Source organism: Scyliorhinus canicula, chromosome 23 (assembly GCF_902713615.1).
Source record: "Scyliorhinus canicula chromosome 23, sScyCan1.1, whole genome shotgun sequence".
NCBI lineage: Eukaryota > Metazoa > Chordata > Chondrichthyes > Carcharhiniformes > Scyliorhinidae > Scyliorhinus > Scyliorhinus canicula.
In genome coordinates this window covers 2,827,008-2,848,022 of record NC_052168.1, presented here as the reverse complement: position 1 = coordinate 2,848,022, position 21,015 = coordinate 2,827,008, and the positions used below count along the sequence as shown (strand labels likewise).

The window sequence follows — 21,015 nt, the reverse complement described above, 5'->3', positions numbered from 1 at the left end:
TCCAAAAGAGCCCTCTCCCTGGGTCCACTCCCTCACCCTATCCCGGTAACCCCACCTTATCTGCACATCTTTGTACTGTGGGGGGAAACCGGAGCACCCGCAGGAAACCCACGCAGACACGGGGAGAACGTGCAGACTCCGCACAGTCAGCCGAGGCCGGAATCCAACCCGGGAGTCTGGTGCTGTGAGGCAGCGGTGCTAACCACTGTGCCATCGTGCCCCCCTCCTCTCCCGAGGTTGCAGGTTTCCCAAGGTTGGTTGTTTTCCGATGCCTCATTCAAGGCAGTGAGAGTCAACAAGTTAATCAGCTCTGGAAGGCCTCACAGCTCTTCCTCGACATGCCCTCATCTTCTTTACACACTTAGGCGCACTCATACGAAACTGGGGGGTTACTGTATCACCAACACATAGCTCAAGGATTGATGGCTATCATACCAAAATCACAATGTCACCTATAATGAGGGAGATGCTCGGATCACAGGTAGTCTGCAGTCTCAGACAAGGGGAGTCCTTTTCAAAAACATCACATTCTGCCACTCTCACTGAAGTCAGGTTTGTCACAGAGCAGCCACCTCCAAGTCGCATTGCGCAACACATCATTTGGGTTGACATTCCAGTACAATACTGAGGGAGTTGGGCAGCACGGTGGCACAGTGGTTAGCATTGCTGCCAACTGCGCTGAGGACCCGGGTTCGAATCCCGGCCCTGGGTCACTGTCCGTGTGGAGTTTGCACATTCTCCCCGTGTCTGCGTGGGTTTCACCCCCACAACCCAAAAGATGTGCAGGGTAGGTGGATTGGCCACGCTAAATTGCCCCTTAATTGGAAAAAATAATTGGGTACTCGAAATTTTAAAAAAAAAATACTGAGGGAGTAAAGTCGCCACAGACCCAGGTGACCATGGGCTGCTTTCCCCTTTGAGGGGGGAGAGCTGACTGGTGGTGGATTAATCTGAGAGTCACCACATCTCAGGCGAGGGGCAAGCTTCAGAAGGCAGGGTCTTCATGAGAGAGTGCCGCACTGTCAGAGGGTCAGTACTGAGGGAGTGCCGCACTGTCAGAGGGTCAGTACTGAGGGAGTGCCGCACTGTCAGAAGGTCAGTACTGAGGGAGTGCCGCACTGTCAGCGGGTCAGTACTGAGGGAGTGCCGCACTGTCAGAGGGTCAGTACTGAGGGAGTGCTGCACTGTCAGAGGGTCAGTACTGAGGGAGCGCTGCACTGTCAGAGGGTCAGTACTGAGGGAGTGCCGCACTGTCAGAGGGTCAGTACTGAGGGAGTGCCGCACTGTCAGAGGGTCAGTACTGAGGGAGTGCCGCACTGTCAGAGGGTCAGTACTGAGGGAGTGCCGCACTGTCAGAGGGTCAGTACTGAGGGAGTGCTGCACTGTCAGAGGGTCAGTACTGAGGGAGTGCCGCACTGTCAGAGGGTCAGTACTGAGGGAGTGCTGCACTGTCAGAGGGTCAGTACTGAGGGAGTGCCGCACTGTCAGAGGGTCAGTACTGAGGGAGTGCCGCACTGTCAGAGGGTCAGTACTGAGGGAGTGCCGCACTGTCAGAGGGTCAGTACTGAGGGAGTGCCGCACTGTCAGAGGGTCAGTACTGAGGGAGTGCTGCACTGTCAGAGGGTCAGTACTGAGGGAGTGGTGCACTGTCAGAGGGTCAGTACTGAGGGAGTGCCGCACTGTCAGAGGGTCAGTACTGAGGGAGTGCCGCACTGTCAGAGGGTCAGTACCGAGGGAGTGCTGCACTGTCAGAGGGTCAGTACTGAGGGAGCGCCGCACTGTCAGAGGGTCAGTACTGAGGGAGTGCCGCACTGTCAGAGGGTCAGTACTGAGGGAGTGCCGCACTGTCAGAGGGTCAGTACTGAGGGAGTGCTGCACTGTCAGAGGGTCAGTACTGAGGGAGTGCCGCACTGTCAGAGGGTCAGTACTGAGGGAGTGCTGCACTGTCAGAGGGTCAGTACTGAGGGAGTGCTGCACTGTCAGAGGGTCAGTACTGAGGGAGTGCTGCAATGTCAACAATGCTGTCTCTTGGATGAGGCATTAACCAGATGCCCAATCTGTCCTCCTTGTTGGATGCGAAGGTTCTGGACTTTGAAGAGAGAAGGGACCCAGTGTGTTGGGCCAACCTGCCTTCCTCAATTAACATCATTAAAACAGAATAGCGATGATGTACAACTAATGAACAGTAAATATGATTAATGATGAATATTATGGGTCAAAGTATTTTTTACATTATGAATAAAAACTGTAAACTCTACTCTTCATTATAATTGAAATGCCTTTAAATAGAGAAACAAGCTATGTGAAATAAAGAATTTTGAATATAAAAACCCCCCAGAAGATCTGGTTTTTGATGTCTTTGCTGTTTGTGGGAAATGTGACCACATTCAGCTCCATGAACACCAGTCAATTGCGAATGCCTTCAAAGCTGTGGCAAGGTGCTGAATTATTTCAGAAATGATTTCTAATTAGTATTGTTGTACATTTAAATGTATATTGGCATTGTTTTAAAGATGTGGATCTTGATCTTTAAAAATCATCGACAATATCAGTAACAGGCCGGCACAGTGGCTCAGTGGTTAGCTCTACTGCCTCACGGCGCCGAGGACCCGGTTTCGATCCCCGGCCCCGGGTCGCTGTCCGTGTGGAGTTTGCACATTCACCCCACGTCTGTGTGGGTTTCGCCCCCCACAACCCAAAGATGTGCAGGGTCTGTGGATTGGCCACGCTAAATTGCTCTTTAATTGGGGAAAAAAAATAATTGGGTACTCTAAATTTATTTTATAAAAAGACAACATCAATTCATTCCAGTGGCTTCTTCAAGGTGCTCCACAGGGGGTATCATAAAGCGAAGCGCGACACCGAGACACTGACAGAGATATTGGGAGACGTTTTCGCAAAGAGACAGGTTTTAAAGGAGGGGAGGGAGGTGGAGAGATGGAGAGGTTCATTGAGGGAATGCCAATGGTGGAGAGCTTAAACTTGGCGGTACTCAAGGGTCTGGAGTCGGAGGAACACAGAGATCTCGCAGGGATACGGGGCTGCAGAAGATTACAAGAGATAGGGAGAAGCGAGGCAATGGAGAGATTTAATAATAACAATAATCTTCATTGTCACAAGTAGGCTTACATTAACACTGCAATGGAGTTACTGTGAAAAGCCCCTAGTCGCCACACTCCGGCGCCTGTTCGGGTACACGGAGGGAGAATTCAGAATGTCCGGTTCATCTAACAAGCACATCTTGCGGGAGGAAACCGGAGCACCCGGAGGAAACCCACGCAGACACGGGGACAACGTGCAGACTCCGCACAGACAGTGACCCAAGCCGGGAATCAAACCTGGGACCCTGGCATTGTGAAGCAACCTTGCTAACCACTGTGCTACCAAGAAGGATGGAAATTTTATGACCAAAGCATTCCTGAACTGGCAGCCAATGTTGGAGAGTAAGCACAGGGGTGGTGGATGAATTGGGACTTTGGAGCGAGTGAGGATGTGATCAGCAGAGATTTGGATAAGCTCAAGTCTATGGAAAGTGGAAGGTGTTCAGTTCGAACTGCCCTTGTATCTAGGTTAGACATGGGCAATGTCAGGGCAGAAACAGGCTGTCAACTTGCCGAGAAATATCGGGCAGCTTTATATCTCACTCTGAGTGTGCAGACAGCTGCTCGAGAAACCGTGCAGACTTGCAAAGAATGTTCAGCACTACGAAGGTTGTCTCTCTCTCTCTCTCTTTCTCTGCAAGCCTCTCCTTCCTCATGTTAAAATAATTTACCCCAGAGAGACTAAGACAATCAGCCACTTGTAGCAAATTGGCACTCGCACACGGCCCAGCGCTCTCAATCGGGAACACTTTGTGGAAAGTTTTTTAAAAGGTTTACGTTGAAGGGAATGCGTTTTGGTGTGGTTTGGAGGTCAGAGGTGAGAGGGGTCGCTGAGGTAACACTGTCACGGTCAGAGTGTGGAGAGAGGCGAAGAAGAGAAATTGGTTTACACGGAGGGTGGTTGGAATGGCATCATCACGGGGAGTGATGGAGGGAGAGATTCCACCTTCGCAGGGAAAATAAGATAAATATGAAACAGAAGAACGTGCAGAAATATTAGTGGGCAGCAGGGCAGTGGGATTAGTTCAGGATTGATGCATGGATATGGGCAGAGAGTGCGGCAGTGGGATGAGTAAGAGGATTCCTTGGCCAGGGAACGGGACTGTAGGATTAGAATCATATAAACCCAGCGCCAGGGTCCCAGGTTCGATTCCCGGCTGGGTCACTGTCTGTGCGGAGTCTGCACGTTCTCCCCGTGTCTGCGTGGGTTTCCTCCGGGTGCTCCGGGTTCCTCCACAGTCGGGTTAGGTGGATTGGCCGTGATAAATTGGTGTCCAAAGGTTAGGTGGGGTTACAGGAGATAGGGCGGGGGATTGGACCTCGGTGGGAAGCTGTTTTGCAGGATCGGTGCAGAATCAATGGGCCAAATGGCCTCCTTCTGCATTCTCGAGGTTCTGTGATTATTTTTAAAAAATAAATTTAGAGTACCCAATTACTTTTTTTTTCCAACTATGGGGCAGTTTAGCGTGGCCAACCCACCTACCCTGCACATCTTTGGGTTGTGGGGGTCCTCAGCGCAGTGAGGCAGCAGTGCTAACCACTGCGCCACCATGCTGTCTGTAAGTTTTGGACTGATACAGGGCTATGGGGAGAGAGCGGGGCAGTGGGATTAGCTTGATCTTGTATAGTCCCCGTCCCCAGCACTATCCCATCCCGAATCCTCCAGACCTGCCCGTTAGCTGTTTGTGTCTGGAGTAGGCCCCAAGCTCCTGTTCCCGTCTTTAACAATAACCCATCTGTTATACTTCGGGGAGTTTCGTGACCTGACGCACTAAATGTAAAACCAGGGGCAGTTACACCTCACTGAAGTAAGGCAGCCTAAATGGGGTCAAATCCATGATCACAACCCTGCAGCTAATATTTGATACAATACCTGTCCAGACATTAGAACATAGAACATAGAACAGTACAGCACAGAACAGGCCCTTCGGCCCTCGATGTTGTGCCGAGCAACGATCACCCTACTCAAACCCACGTATCCACCCTATACCCGTAACCCCCCCCCCCCCCCCAACCTTACTTTTTAGGACACTACGGGCAATTTAGCATGGCCAATCCACCTAACCCGCACATCTTTGGACTGTGGGAGGAAACCGGAGCACCCGGAGGAAACCCACGCACACACGGGGAGGACGTGCAGACTCCGCACAGACAGTGACCCAGCCGGGAACTGAACCTGGGACCCTGGAGCTGTGAAGCATTTATGCTAACCACCATGCTACCGTGCTGCCCATACGGACATATCCATGCATCATTCATTTTTGATATGACAAACAAATAACTTCTAATTGTTAAATGAAATCATTTCAAATCTAGGATGCTCCTGCCGAATAGATTGACCGCTTGTTTTGACTCCCCATTCTCTTCCTCTGAACGAGGTACGTCCTGCACTTTACAACAACAATTCACAGTTATATAGCACTCATAATGAAGTGACACGTGGCCAAGGATGGAATCAGTACCAAACGAAAAAAAAGATTTGAACACAAACCCAAATATGGAGATTTTACAGCCGGTGAGTAAACGTTTGGTGAAAGTTTTTAGGGGTATTTTAACTGAGAAATGCAAGACAGAGAGATTTCGGGGAGGAATTCCAGGATCTATCATCCCGGCAGTTAGAGGGATGGCCGCCAATAGTGGGGATGTTGGGTCGGAATCCCATGGGCGCAGAGTTCTTGGAGGATTATTCTGGTGTGCTCCATGTGCCTATCCAATAACCGCTTGAAAGTTCCTAAAGTGTCCGACTCCACTATCACAGCAGGCAGTCCATTCCACACCATACCCACTCTCTGAGTAAAGAACCTACCTCGGATATCTGTCCTATATATCTACCCCGAACCTACAGGGAGCTGGATGGCTTGGTTTTGGACAAAGCTCAGCACAACATCGAGGGCCGAAGGGCCTGTTCTGTGCTGTACTGTTTTATGTTCTATGATTGCAGCGTTAGAGGAAGCAAAAGGATAGCAAATGGTGAGGCCCGTGTGGAGTGATTTGAAAGCAAGCACGAGAATTGTAAAATTGAGGAACTGCTAGACGGGGATCCCAATATAGGTCAGCGAGAGATGGGCGCATGAGATATGGTGAGAGTTACAGACAGCCAGCGAGTTTTAGAGTTTACGGGGAGTGGAGCCAGGAAGACCAGCCAGGAGGACATTGGCAATGGGTGAATCTGGGCATTAGTAAAGTGGTGGGTAGATGGCCCCAGGTGGGCAGAGGGAGAGAGCGGAAATGTTATGGAGGCGGAAGTGGGTGGTCTTGATGCTCGCTCATTTACCCGAATACGTTCTCATTCTGGTTTTTCAAGGGACATCCCGAGAGGTGACATTTAAAAGATATTTCCCGCTGAATGCCTTTGTGAGAGATAAGTTGGTGCGTTCTGGGTTTTAGGGCTCGTCGCACGACAGCAGGCTCAATGTCGCCTGTGCGCCCTCCCGTCGTGTGAAATCTGAAACCACGGAAAGATTGCCAGGTCGGTCAGTCCGACAGACTGAGGCGAGAACAGTTCTCTCCTCTCTACGGGCTGTTTCCACCTGTTTCCCTGAGAGGGGGCAGGTTGGTAGGGGGAGGGGATGTTGGTCAGGGACAATTTTGGTATCCGAAAATCCATACAATTAGGGATGAGAGGAGTCACCCTCATCTCCATCTTAAATGGGACACGGCCCATTTTGAAACTGTGCCCCCCAGCTCTAGATTCCCCCCATAAGGGCAAACATTCCTCCCAACATCTACCCTGTCAAAACCCGTCACATTCTTCCATCTCAATAAGATCACCTCTCATTCTTCTAAACCCCAAATGTGTTTATAGGCCCAACTTGCTCAACCTTTCCCCAGAAGGTTCATCCCGGGGGTAATTCTGATGCATCTTCTCTGAATGGCTAACCCCATGGGGGCAATGGGCCTTCTACCATTGGCCTCGATGCCTGTGGACTGGATGAGATTGAGGCTTGGGGTGGTGGAAATACAGCCCAACTGATTCCTGTTAGGACCTTCCAGGTTTTGGGATTTGGAAAACCTGTGATGCCTGCCATGGTCAAATAGCTACTGGCATGCGCGCACCCCCCCCCCCCCCCCCTTTTAAAAAATAAATTTAGATTATCCAATTCATTTTTCCAATTAAGGGGCAATTTAGTGCGGCCAATCCACCTACTCTGCACATTTTTGGTTTGTAGGGGCGAAACCCACGCAGACACGGGGAGAATGTGCAAATTCCACACGGACGGTGACCCAGAGCCGGGATCGAACCTGGGACCTCAGCGCCGTGAGGCAGCTGTGCTAACCACTAGGCCACCGTGCTGCCCCCGCACCCCCCTTTTTGAGAGTGCGGGGAGAAATTAGTAGAAAATCGTGCGAGGGAAAAGCAGTTTTTAAAAAGGCACAGCTTACAAAACTCTCAAACGAAAGCAGCGATTGTAATGTAGGGCATGGATCATTCACGGATGTGAAACACAGTCCGGGTTACACTGCATGAATTGTAGGTTTCACAATACTTAGCTGGTTAGTGAAGGAGGCCATGGTATAAGTTAAATATCTGGTTACCTTGTTCTGCTTCTATCTTTTTAACAAGAGCTGAGTGGGTTACACAGTCAGTCACTAAAATAACAGCACTCAGAAGCTGATGTGCTGTCACCAGGGCCAATTCTTAAAGGCTAAAATTAAACAGGAATACATTTCCTTCCCTCTCCAAAGCCTGCAAAAATCACCAGGCGTTTCCCTCACTGTATGAGTGCACAGAAAGAGGCCATTCACTTGCAGGGGTAAATGCTGGGCCACATGGAGCTCCTCCAAATTACTCTATCTCGCCCCGTGAAGGTGTCGTTCTATTCCTTTCCCTCAGCACATCTCCAGCTTTCCCTTGCATCTATACTATTCACCTCAACACATCCTGGCCACTCTCTGGGTAAAGAAGTTGGCGAATTGGATTAATTGGTCAAGTTCTTATATTTGTGGAGCCCTAGTTTTCGATTTGCCTGTCAGGGCGTGCGGAATGGCTGCTCAGTTGCAGTAACAATACTCGAGCAACATGTCTTTACCACCAGTTTCAGTGTTGCAATTAAGCAACCATTTAAATTGGGTGTGCAAACTGCAGGCTGGGAGCAGAGGTTAGGGTTATAAGGTTCTTCTCAACTGCAAGAAATCCAATTGTTTTGCGTAGTTTATTGACTGATTCAATATTGTAAAAACTGGCGTTATTTAACCGAGGGGGTTAACAAAGTCCCGGAGCGAGCGCGATTAACCGCGTGATACCCGGAGCTCGCAGTGCCAGGAAACACAACGCAATTGAACGGCACTCGGGTTCGATGGGGGCCTCAGCGGGGAATGCGCAGCCGGGGGCTGAACATAGCCCCGCTTCCCTGAGGAGCTCCGCTCGCCGGAGGAGCCCCTGATGCAACCCCTCACCGTCCTCCCCAAGCCCCAATTCATTACGAGGGGGTCCCTGCTCCCCCCCCCCCCTCCCTTCAACACCTGTGCTTGGCACTCACAGCCCGATCGCTGCCACGTGCAAAATGCCAGCTTGGTACCTTGGCAGTGCCAACCTGGACACCTTGGCAGTGCCAGGCTGGACACCTTGGCAGTGCCAGGCTGGACACCTTGGCAGTGCCAGGCTGGACACCTTGGCAGTGCCAGGCTGGACACCTTGGCAGTGCCAGGCTGGACACCATGGCAGTGCCAGGCTGGACACCTTGGCACTGCCAGGCTGACACTGCCAGTATCAGGGTGCCCAATGGCACCAGCAATGCCAGGATGCCACCCTGACCAAAGGGCATGCACCTGGGGCCCTCCCACAAGTGCCCTTCCGTCTGGTCCCCGTTTGCAGAGACCAGCACTGAACTGTACTCGCCCGAGGTCTCCGAGGCAAAGGGGATAGGGGGATAGATCCCAACGCCTCGGGTGCCTCGGGAAACTGCATATTACAGTGAGGCTAACTGTCTCGCTCTAATGCGCACATTTGTCAAAAAAGTGATTTGCATCGCAACGTCTGGCAAGATCGCGTTAGACCTCACGAAGTGTTGCAAGCCGGGTAGGTCCCGGGCGAGGGGTCCCGGGCGAGGGGTCTTCACCTCTATCGGCCACGTTGCAACACGGCGCGCTGCTTTCCGGGGGCAACGTGGCCCTTTGATCGCGCCCCTAACGATATAACTTATTAAACAGCACAGCATTCACTCAGCTGCCAGTGGAAATACTAATAAAAAAGGATTAATTAATAACCTTGTGGTCAAGAAGCCCCGAGAGAATAGTGATCATATTATAATACAACTATATATTGAGTTTGAGAGTGATCTCCTTAAACCCAAAATCTGAACATTGATACCAGGCCCTGGATGGCAATTGTGGATTAGGCCCCATCTCTTTGCAGTGCCAGCTGGAGATGCCAGGGTGCCAGGGCACCGCCCTGCCATGTCCTCAACCACCCGGGAGTTCCAATGGCCTCCAGGCCCTCCGACACCCGTCTGGTCTCCTGTGGTGGAGACCAGGAGTGATTCCCATCGGCCCCGGGGGGGGGGGGGGGGGGGGGGGGGGGGGGGGGGATTCGGGGATCTGGGAGAGCCTGGCTTTAAACTAACAAAGCATATTTAAATGCCCCCATGCCGGCGATCCTGGGAGGGCGGCGGGTGGGGGGAGGGGGTGACAGAGGGGGTTGATGTCAGCTAGGATGGTTGGGGGGAGGGCACTGAAGCCATGGTGTGGGGGTAGGGGGCTCTCTTTACTGTCACGTTGAGATCGGGGCGCCCTGTGATGATGGTGCCACTATCTCTGTGAAGCCGAGCTTCCCGCAGCGTTTCGGCCCCCGTCCCTCTCAGTTATGGTGCAAAACCTGCCCCCACCCCGCCCCCGAAAAATGTCTAACGCCCAACCACCTAGACCACACCTAGACATTTTGGGGGGAATTCCAGTCTGCATTAAACAATTTGCCAGATGGCAAGAATTGGCAAACAATTAAAGAATTTATTCGTAATCTGCAACAAATATACATTCCCTTAAAAAACAAAACGGCACAGGAAAATTGGCCCAATTGTGTCTAACAATGGAAGATAAAGATGGTATTAGATTTAAAGAAGACGTTTATACCGATTGACAATAAGCCTGAGGATTGGGGAGATTTTAGAATTCAGCAAACGGTGACCAGGAAATTGATTTTTAAAAAGTGAGGGGGGAGGAATAGAATATCGTAAACGTTGCTACAGATGTGTAAAATGGAAGATATTAGCCAAAGTAAATGCAAGTCCCTTCCAGGTCGTGTCTGGGACAAGCATAGTGGAGAATAAAGAAATGGCAGCGACATTAAATGAACATTTTGCACCTGCCTTCATGTTAGAGGACATAAATTCTGGAAACAAGGATCTAATGGAAAAGTGAAACTTGGCAATATGGTGTAAAGAAAATGTACTGCATAAATCATGGGACTCAAAGATAATAAATCTCTGGACCTGCATCACAGGATTTTAAGAGTCAGCTACAGAGATGGTCGATGCATTGGTTCAGATCGTCCAGAAATCCCGGGACACCAGGGCAGCTCCCAAGGATTAGAAGATAGCAAACGTAACCCCACTATTTACGAAAGAGAAACAGGCTATAGGCTAGTCGGAAAAATCGAGAATCATTTATTAGGGATGTGGTAATAAAATATTTTTTAAAAAATCATTATATTATTTGGCACGATTTATGAAAGGGTAATTGGAATTGGCGAACCTGTTTTTTGAGGTTGCATCTTGTGACGTGATTAAAGAGAGATGGGTGAATGTGGTGTATTTGCGTTTTCAAAAAGCATTCAATAAAGTGTTGCACAGGGATTATTGCTCAAAACTAGTACGCTTAGAATTGGGGGGGTGAAGGGACAGCAAGGTGGCCCAGTGGTTAGCACTACTGCCTACGACGCTGAGGACCCGGGTTCGATCCCGGCCCCGTGTCACTGTTTGGGTGGTTTACACATTCCCCCCCCCCCCCCCCCCCCCCCCCCACCCCCCGTGGGTTTCCCAACAACCTAAAGCTTTGCAGGCTTGGCGGATTGGCCACGCTAAATTGCCCTTTAATTGGACAAAAATAATTGAGCACTCTAAATTTATTCTAAAAAAAGAATTGGCGGGGGGGGGGGGGTGTATATTAGCACGGAGAGAGGATTGGCTAATGGCAGAAAGCAGAGAGTAGGATTAAGTGGAAGTGAAAGTAAATTACTGCGGATGCTGGGAATCTGAAATATAAACAGAGAACGCTAGAGAAACTCAGGTCTGGCAGCTTCTGTGGAGAGGGAGCCAGAGCTAATTTTTTGAGCTCATGTTTAGGAGCTCGTGTGACTCATCGTGTGAACGGGAATAAATGAGTCACAATCAGGTTTGCAGGCCGGAACTAATGGCGTACGGCAAGGGTCAGTACTTGGGCCTTGGCTGTTCACAATCTACATCAATAGCTTACATGAGGGGAGAGATCAATGTATCTAGGTTTGCCGACAATACAAAGTTAGGTGGGAAGGAAAGCTGTGAGGAGGATACAAAGAAGCTGCAAAGGGATATGGCAGCTTAAGCGATTGCAGATATAATGTGGGGAAGCGTGAAGTTGCCACTTAGAACAAAAAAGAATAATAATCAAATACTTTAAATGGTGAGCAATTAGGAAATGTTGGTATTCAGATGACCTACATGAATCAGGGGAATTTAATATACAGATCAAGCAAGTTGAGGACTCTGGGTTTGTTCTTGATGGAGTTTAGAAGGGTGAGGGGGATCTCATTGAAGTGGACGTGGAGAAGATGTTTCCACTTGTAGGAAAAACTAGAAGCAGAGGACACAATCTCAGACTAAAGGGACGATCCTTTAAAACAGAGATGAGGAATTTCTTCAGCCAGAGGGTGGTGTATCTGTGGAGCTCTTTGCCGCAGGAGGCTGTGGAGGCCAAATCACTGAGTGTCTTTAAGACAGATGGATTGGTTCTCGATCAATAAGGGGATCAGAGGTTATGGGGAGAAGGCAGGAGAATGCGGATGAAAAAAATATCAGCCATGATTGAATGGCGGAGCAGACTCGATGGGCCGAGTGGCCTAATTCTGCTCCTATGTCTTATGGTCTAAGCAAAGTTAGGAAAGCAAATGGTATATTCGCATTTATTACAAAGGGTTTGGAGTATAAGAGTGAAGATGTCTTACTACAATTGTATAGGGCCTTTGTGAGGCCACACCTGGAGAGCTGTGTGCGATTTTAGCCTCCTCTTTTGAATGAAACATGAAACGGGCCCCATCTGCAGCTCGGGCCGATGCGAAAGATCCCACGGACTACTTTGGAGAAGAGCAGGGAGGTTATCCCTGGTGTCCTGGGCAACATTTAGCCCTCAACCAACGTCACAGAAACAGATTATCGGGGTCATCATCTCATTGCTGTTAGTGGGATCTTGCTGTGCGGACATTGGCTGCTACATTAAAACAGCAGCGCCACATCAAAAGCACTTCATTGGCTGTCAGGAATCATAGAATTTACAGTGCAGAAGAAGGCCATTCGGCCCATCGAGCGTTGAGACTTCTGATGGTAGTGAAAAACGGGATATAAATGCGGGTCTTTCTCGATTGGGATATATTAGTCCCTGTAGGGAGTACAACAGGGGCTCAGTAGAACTGATACCGGAGATGGGGGTGTCCTTTGGGGAGGAATTGAGTAGCCTGGACCAATACGCTCTGACATTTGCCAGAACGAGCGGCGACCACTCACATTTGCATGGGGCTTGACAGGGAAGATGCTGGGAGGATGTTTCCTTTGGCTGGGAGGCCGAGGACAGGGGTGGCGGGAGGGGGGGGGGGGGGGGGGGGGGAGGTCACAGCCTTGGAATCATGGACTGGGAATTTCGGATTGAGATGAGGAGTAAGGTTTGTGGTCCTTCCGAATTCTCCAGCCCAGGTAGCAGTGAATGCTGAGCCATTGAATGAACACAAGGAAGGGCAGCACGGTGGCCTAGTGGTTAGCACAACCGCCTCACGGCGCTGAGGTCCCAGGTTCGATCCTGGCTCTGGGTCACTGTCCGTGTGGAGTTTTCACGTTCTCCCCGTGTCTGCGTGGGTTTCGCCCCCACAACCCAAAAATGTGCAAAGTAGGTGGATTGGCCATGCTAAATTGCCCCTTAATTGGAAAAAAATAATTGGCTAATCTAAATTTAAAAAAAAAGAACGAACACAAGGCAGAGAGCAATGGTTTTTTGCAAAGCAATGAATCAATTGATGATTGGATAATGCGGAAGGACGGAATGGCCTTCTCCTCCCATATCTGACGTCAACAGAGGTCAACATGTATGGACGGCGAGTGACAATCGGTCCCAGGACAAGGCAAGGATCTGTCCTCCTGGTCTTTATACTGCGTGGCTAGAATATGCAACCATGCAAAAGAGGAATATCTCAAAGAAAGTCCACCGGAATGGGTCAATCCGAGCATTAAAAAAAAATGCACATGCGATAAGCGTTTAACTGGAACAGCGCTAACAGGAAATAGAAAAACAAGACAACTCCGAACAGCCCTGGGCACAGGCTGATATGTACAGTCAGGTAGCGACGTGGAAAACACAAGGTGTCCTGTCATAAGTTAATCTATATCTTAATCACTTGCATGGGAGGAAAACCGGTAAATGTGTACGAAGGTGCATTTTGCTGCAATCACAGATTGCAAACAATGCCACAACTGGAAACAATGAGCAAAGTGCTGGTTAGAGGGTGAGAATTTACCTGGGCTCTGGGAGAAATCTCTGCTCTTCCAAATAACGCAGATTTTATTTTCAGTATTGCTTAAAAATAAATTTAGAGTGTCCAATTCATTTTTTCCAATTAAGGGGCAATTTAGCGTGGCCAATCCACTTAAACTGCGGGTTGAGGGGGTGAGACCCACGCAGACACGGGGAGAGTGTGTAAACTCCACATGGACAGTGACCCGGGGCCAGGAGTGAACTCGGGTCCGTGGCGCCATGAGGCAGCAGTGCTAACCACTGCGCCACCGTGCCACCCTTATTTTGTGCATTTTGAGTACCTTTCTTTCATATTTCTGGGGCTCAGTGGGTAGAACACTGATCTCCGAATAGAATGAAGTAGATACAAATCACACTCCAGCACTTGAGTCAATAATCCAAGCTGGCAGTCCCAGTGCAGTACAGAGGGAGAGCCGCACTGTCAGAGGGTCAGTACTGAGGGAGTGCTGCACTGTCAGAGGGTCAGTACAGAGGGAGTGCTGCACTGTCAGAGGGTCAGTACAGAGGGAGTGCTGCACTGTCAGAGGGTCAGTACTGAGGGAGTGCCGCACTGTCAGAGGGTCAGTACTGAGGGAGTGCCGCACTGTCAGAGGGTCAGTACTGAGGGAGAGCCGCACTGTCAGAGGGTCAGTACTGAGGGAGTGCCGTACTGTGAGAGGGTCAGTACTGAGGGAGCGCCGCACTGTCAGAGGGTCAGTACTGAGGGAGTGCTGCACTGTCAGAGGGTCAGTACTGAAGGAGTGCTGCACTGTCAGAGGGTCAGTACTGAGGGAGTGCCGCACTGTGAGAGGGTCAGTACTGAGGGAGTGCCGCACTGTCAGAGGGTCAGTACTGAGGGAGTGCTGCACTGTCAGAGGGTCAGTACTGAGGGAGTGCTGCACTGTCAGAGGGTCAGTACTGAGGGAGTGCCGCACTGTCAGAGGGTCAGTACTGAGGGAGTGCCGCACTGTCAGAGGGTCAGTACTGAGGGAGTGCCGCACCGTCAGAGGGTCAGTACTGAGGGAGTGCTGCACTGTCAGAGGGTCAGTACTGAGGGAGTGCCGCACTGTCAGAGTGTCAGTACTGAGGGAGTGCTGCACTGTCAGAGGGTCAGTACTGAGGGAGTGCTGCACTGTCAGAGGGTCAGTACTGAGGGAGTGCTGCACTGTCAGAGGGTCAGTACTGAGGGAGTACCGCACTGTTAGAGGGTCAGTACTGAGGGAGTACCGCACTGTTAGAGGGTCAGTACTGAGGGAGTGCCGCACTGTCAGAGTGTCAGTACTGAGGGAGTGCTGCACTGTCAGAGGGTCAGTACTGAGGGAGTGCTGCACTGTCAGAGGGTCAGTACTGAGGGAGTGCTGCACTGTCAGAGGGTCAGTACTGAGGGAGTGCTGCACTGTCAGAGGGTCAGTACTGAGGGAGTACCGCACTGTTAGAGGGTCAGTACTGAGGGAGTACCGCACTGTTAGAGGGTCAGTACTGAGGGAGTGCCGCACTGTCAGAGGGTCAGTACTGAGAGAAGGTGACACTTGAAAAGACAGTGCAGAGTGGGCGCTACACTGTTGAAAAGGTCACCTTTCCGTTTCGGCAGAATAAACCCAGGACTATTCAGGTGGATGTTAAAAATGTCATCACTCTATTCATAGAAAAACAGGGGGTGTTTGCTGTGTTTTGGACCCAATTTTTCTGCCCTGATTAACATCACCGAAAGCAGATTAACTGGTCCTCCAATCAATTGTGTCTGCCAGAAGTTATGAAATATATTATGATCTTTTAGAGTTCCAGCTCTGGGAGAAATTACAAAACCAGACAACACAACATTCATTTCAGTGAGTGTTAATGAAACACTAATGTCGATTTGTTCGGTTCCAGGTTGCTGCTGGTCTAGTGTGGTCTAACCACATGTGTTCCAGCAATCTTTTCTCAGACACAGAGCCTTTTCAGCAAAATGTGCTGTAGATTGGAAGTCGAAGCTAGCATGGCAGCACGGTAGCACAAGTGAGACTGTGGCTTCACTGCACCAGAGTCCCAGGTTCGATTCCCCGCTGGGTCACTGTGCGGAGTCTGCAACATTCTCCCCGTGTGTGCGTGGGTTTCCTCCGGGTGCTCCGGTTTCCTACCACAGTCCAAAGACGTGCAGGTTAGGTGGATTGGCCATGATAAATTGCCCCTTAGTGACCAAAAAGGACAGGAGGGGTTATGGGGGAAGTGAGAGCTAAAGTGGGTCGGTGCAGACTCGATGGGCCGAACAGCCTCCTTCTGCACTGTATATTCTATGTTCTATGTTCAAACAAATTCCCACAATAGCTGAGACAGCAGGGGAGGGGGGAGGGGAGGGGAAGGGGGAGGGGGAGGGGGGGGAGGGAGGGGGAGGGGGAGGGGGGGAGGGGGAGGAGGGGGGGGAGGGGGGGGGAGGGGGGGGAGGGGGGGGGGAGGGGGGGGAGGGGGAGGGGGGTGCTCGGTTTAACATTTCACCCCCGACAGTTCAGCCCTCTCGCAATCCATCCCGAGAACTTCAGCCTGGAATTAGTTTTCCTCAAGTGTCTGGAGTGGGATTTGAACCCCTAACCTCCTGGCTGGCGGAAGCAGGGCGATTGCTAAACGCCAGCCCCAGATTCTCGACACATGCCTGCTCTGCATCTGACTGGGGTCTTGTGTGCCATGCCTGCTGAATATTCCACCCCTGTGTAACTCGGACTGGTTATGGTTAGCACCGCTGCACTTTTTAAATGACCAGAAAAGAAACGCGATTAATTGAAAGACATTTCAATTGTGCATTTTCCTGAACTCCCGGCAATCTGCTCGACATCTCAATCCAGACTGCAGATGTTGATTTCAAACTGCTGTCAACCTCTACATGGCTCTTTAATTTCTTTGGCAGAAACTCAAGTACTTTTACTGAACTGTAAGAGAGCCTGCACTCTGTTTCCACGTGACTCTTCAACAGACTCTGGGTCTGTTTAACTTCCTGAATAAGCTCTGTGATTTAAGTAAATGGTGTAGTTTTATAAGTGAAACGTATCATTTATAAAATACCATTTTAGATTGAAGGGTTTTTAATCACTTCTGTTTTGAAATGGCTGTAATTTGTTCATTGCAGTGACAGCATCTGGGAGGAAAGTTGGCATCTCAGGTCCGACTCTGATGAAGATATCCCGATGGAGTCTCTAATCTGCGACTTTGGCACACTGGCCTGATGGCTTCTCCTGTTGCTAACTGTCTATTATCAAAACCCCCCCCCCACGCACCCTCCCCCCGGATTGACCACATTGTTGAGGCTAACTATGGGTATCCGATGAGCTCTTGCTCACGTCTTTGATGCCCCCCGACTCATCCATTCCAATGCTCCCTTGGAAAACCTCCCATGTCCCACCCTCTATAAACTTCCAACTCGCACAGGTCACCCATCGAACGTGTGCTCAGTGGCCTTTCTTAGCTCCTGGGTTGGCAACGCCTCAATGTTCAAATTCTCATCCTTGTTTTCAAATCCCTCCATGGCCTGGGCGCCTCCCTATCTCTGTAATCTCCTTCTGACAACTCTGCTCTCCTCTTAATCATCAACTATTTTCACCATGGGCGGCCGTGCCTTCCGCTGCCGAGGCCCCTGAGCTCCGGAATGCCTTCCCCGTACCTCTCTCCGCCTTCATGGCACTCCTAAAACCTAACTGCTTGATGTCCTCATAACTCCTTCATGGCTCGGTGTCAGGTTCCTGTTCGTGGATGGAACCTGGGGCCTCGGAGCCGTGAGGCCGCACTGCTAACCCACTGCACCACCGTGCTGCCAGACAATGTTCAATACCGAACAAATCATGGTAAGAAGTCTTACAACACCAGGTTAAAGTCCAACAATTTGTTACAAACACTAGCTTTCGGAGCACTGCTCCTTCCTCAGGTGAATGAAGAGGCGTGTTCCAGAAACATATTTTTAGACAAATTCTAAGACGCCAGACAATACCAGACAGACGCCAACGCCGGCATCGCCACATCATGAACAAATCATGGCTTCAAGAAGGATCCTTCAAATTCTCCCTGGCTGAACGACCTTTTCCAAATGGTCATGACCCGAAGAGCAGTATGGCCATCGGGGTGATGCGGAGAACCCTAACGTACCCACGCCTGCCCTGTGATCACTGCACCTTCTTTCTGGTTATTGTCCACGTTGGACCATTGGTGTCTCTTCCATTAGAGTGAGAGTGACGATTGATTGGATACAACGTGAGGGTCATCACTCTGCAAAGGGTGCGGGAAGGCCGGAGGCAAATTGCCACAGCTGGTACGCGGGTTCGGGCCAAGTTGTTTGGCCGCATTGTGCATCACATTCTCGCCAACTGAGCGATAACCAACCCCCTGCATGTGAACATTGCAAAGGCAAACAGGGCTGAATCTGACGCAAAGACCACCGCTAGGGGTAGTTTCATTGCTGTGTGGCTATGGTGTCCCGGCTCTGATCCCTGGAGTCTCTCTGCCCAAGGCCTACCCACTATCAGTAAGGGCATGATCGAACCTGGGTGCGATGACCTCCATGGCCAAGCAGCTGGCCAGCTGGGCTGACTGTTCAGCTGCTGAAATGTGGCCCGGGCAGGGACAGTGTGGTGATATGATCTACATACCTGTCTGCCATTGGGCCAGAACGTTGGCTTACCATTGGCCCTGGTCAGTCATGTGCCTCTCGACCGATTGACCGAGAGGCTGAGTTAACCACGCCTCGATTTAACGAGGTATAAATGGTCGGACGCCTGACGATCGTCCTTTCCATTGTAGACGATCGCAGAGCTGTGTTCTAGTCTATTAAAGCCGGACTTTGGTAAATCACTCGCCTCGCGTACAATTGATGGTACATCAGACAGGAAAGGAACCAGCAGGGCTGGAGGGAGGGGATTAAACGTGAAATTGGAAAAGGTGTGCGGGGGGGGGGGGGGGGGGGAGGGATGAAAGAACAGGACTGATTCAGGAAAACAATCCTCTTTAAATCTGAATCTCTGCTCTCAGGAACAGACGAACACACCCTTTTGGAAACTAAAGTGAAGTTGGATCTCAGTTTGCAAACAGAGCAAAGTTTAATCTGTAATTAAAACCATTTACAGAAGGAAGAATTACATTTCCTTCATGGCACAGTGACTTGAAACATGAGAGAAGTTGTGAACGTTCGAATATTAGTGGGCATTGTGTGTGGTGCCTCTGAGGGAGGGAGCCCTGATCAGAGAGGGAGGAAGAGCAAAGGGGGGGGGGGGGGGGGGAGAGAGAGAGGGGAGAGAGAGAGCAAGGGGGGGGAGAGAGAGAGAGAGAGAGAGAGGGAGAGAGACACAGAGAGAGAGAGGGAGGGGGGCTAGAGAGAGGGAGGGGGGAGAGAGAGAGAGGGGAGAGAGAGACGGAGGGGGAGAGAGAGGGAGTGAGAGTGAGAGTGAGAGGGAGAGGGAGAGACAGAGGGAGAGAGACAGAGAGAGAGACGGGTAGAGAGTCAGAGAGGGAGGGAGAGAGAGAGAGACAGAGAGAGAGAGAGAGAGGGAGGGGGGGGAGAGAGGGAGGGGGAGAGAGAGACGGAGAGAGAGAGAGAGAGAGAGGGGAGAGAGAGAGAGGGGGAGAGAGAGGGAGGAAGAGGGAGAGACAGAGAGGGAGAGAGACAGAGAGAGAGAGAGACAGGGAGAGAGGGAGAGAGAGAGAGAGGGAGGGAGGGGGGAGAGAGGGGGAGAGAGAGAGAGGCAGAGAGAGGGAGAGAGAGCGAGAGAGAGGGAGGGAGAGAGAGAGAGAGGGACAGAGAGAGAGAGGGGAGAGAGAGAGAGAGATGGGGGGAGAGAGAGAGGGAGGGGGGAGAGAGAGGGAGAGAGAGAGAGAGGGGAGAGAGAGAGAGGGAGAGGGGGAGAGAGAGAGGGAGAGCGAGAGAGAGACAGACAGACAGAGAGAGAGGGAGAGAGAGAGACAGGCAGAGAGAGAGACAGACAGAGAGAGAGGGAGTGAGAGGGGGCCAGATTCTCCCCTCCATATTCCTTGTGAACTTTCCCTGCCCCGGTTCTGGGAGAATAACATTGACCATACAGTCACTATTTAGAGGGAGACTGGTGTCTGGAATCAACAGCAGGAACAAAATGTTGCTTTAATTTGTTAAGATTCCTTTAAGTGATTCATAAAATATAGATTATTGTTTGTGTCTTTTTGAAAAACCCCTTTGATGGTCAATATTGTCATTCTGATTGGCAATTAACAGAAAGGATCAGAGGGAGACAGCTGAACGATTAAGCATCGGAAGGTGACCGTGTTGGACGTGTTTGTGATTCCCCAACCTCATTGCAAGGTTCAAAGTTCAGCCTCTGACAACTCAATGGACGGCAGCAGCCCCTCCAAACCTTTCCTCAAAGTGCTCAGGCTTTCTGGCTGAGTGGTGGAGAGAGATATTGGATCGCGTTCCTGCCCTCCCCCACGCCATTGCCATCAGTGCACAGTGCACAGAAATGAGAAATAGGCCGAGTTTAAATTGTTGCCCCCTCTGACCCTTGGGGAGGGGGTGGGTGGTGGTCTTGTGGGCTTGGCGTAGATCCCCAAATTTAACGTCGGAAAATGGAAATGGGGGCGCCGGGGTGTCTCGGAGTAAAAACCCCGGAGTTTGCTGCCGATGTTGTTGATTTAATCTTTTAGTTCAAAGGTCCTTAACTCTCGACCTCTTAGGGCGGCAGGGTGGCGCAGTGGGTTAGCCCTGCACCCTCACGGTGCCGAGGTCCCAGGTTCGATCCCGGCTCTGGGTCACTGTCCGTGTGGAGTTTGCACATTCTCCCCCGTGTCTGCGTGGGTTTCGTCCCCACAGCTCAAAGATGTGCTGGGTGGGTGGATTGGCCAGGCTAAATTGCCCCTTAATTGGAAAAAATGAATTGAGTACTCTAAATTTATTTTTAAAAACTCTCGACCTCTTTGTCCTTCACCACCGGGTTTTTGTCCAGAACATTCCAGCCCGGCTGATGAATAAGTGGCTGGTTACCAGGTAAACGTATGGAGCTGACAGAAACCTCGGTTCTATACCCTCACCGGCTGTCTTTCTGCGCCCCGGCACCCAGTTTAAGACATTCAATTTTTCAAAGCGCGGCGCCACTCTGCGATCTCGCACAGGATGTCAGAGAGCCGGCTCGCGAATAAAGACCAAAGTTCGCCGTACCTTAAGGACGTCGTCTTTCTTGAAGCTCAGCTCGTCCTCGCCAGCTCCGTTGAACTCGTACTTGGCCAGAGCCTCCATTTCCCC

At 50.8% G+C, this 21,015-nt stretch overlaps 1 protein-coding gene across 1 annotated transcript in view; it reads right to left on the bottom strand.

Moving 5' to 3' along the window:
• Window positions 1-21,015, bottom strand: part of LOC119956413 (GRB2-related adaptor protein 2-like) — a 51,033-nt gene extending 30,018 nt beyond the window's left edge. The window contains exon 1 of the mRNA XM_038783611.1: window positions 20,932-21,015. Within this exon, the coding sequence (XP_038639539.1) occupies window positions 20,932-21,009 (78 nt within the window). The 5' untranslated portion in view covers window positions 21,010-21,015. The remainder of the gene's footprint in view (window positions 1-20,931) is intronic.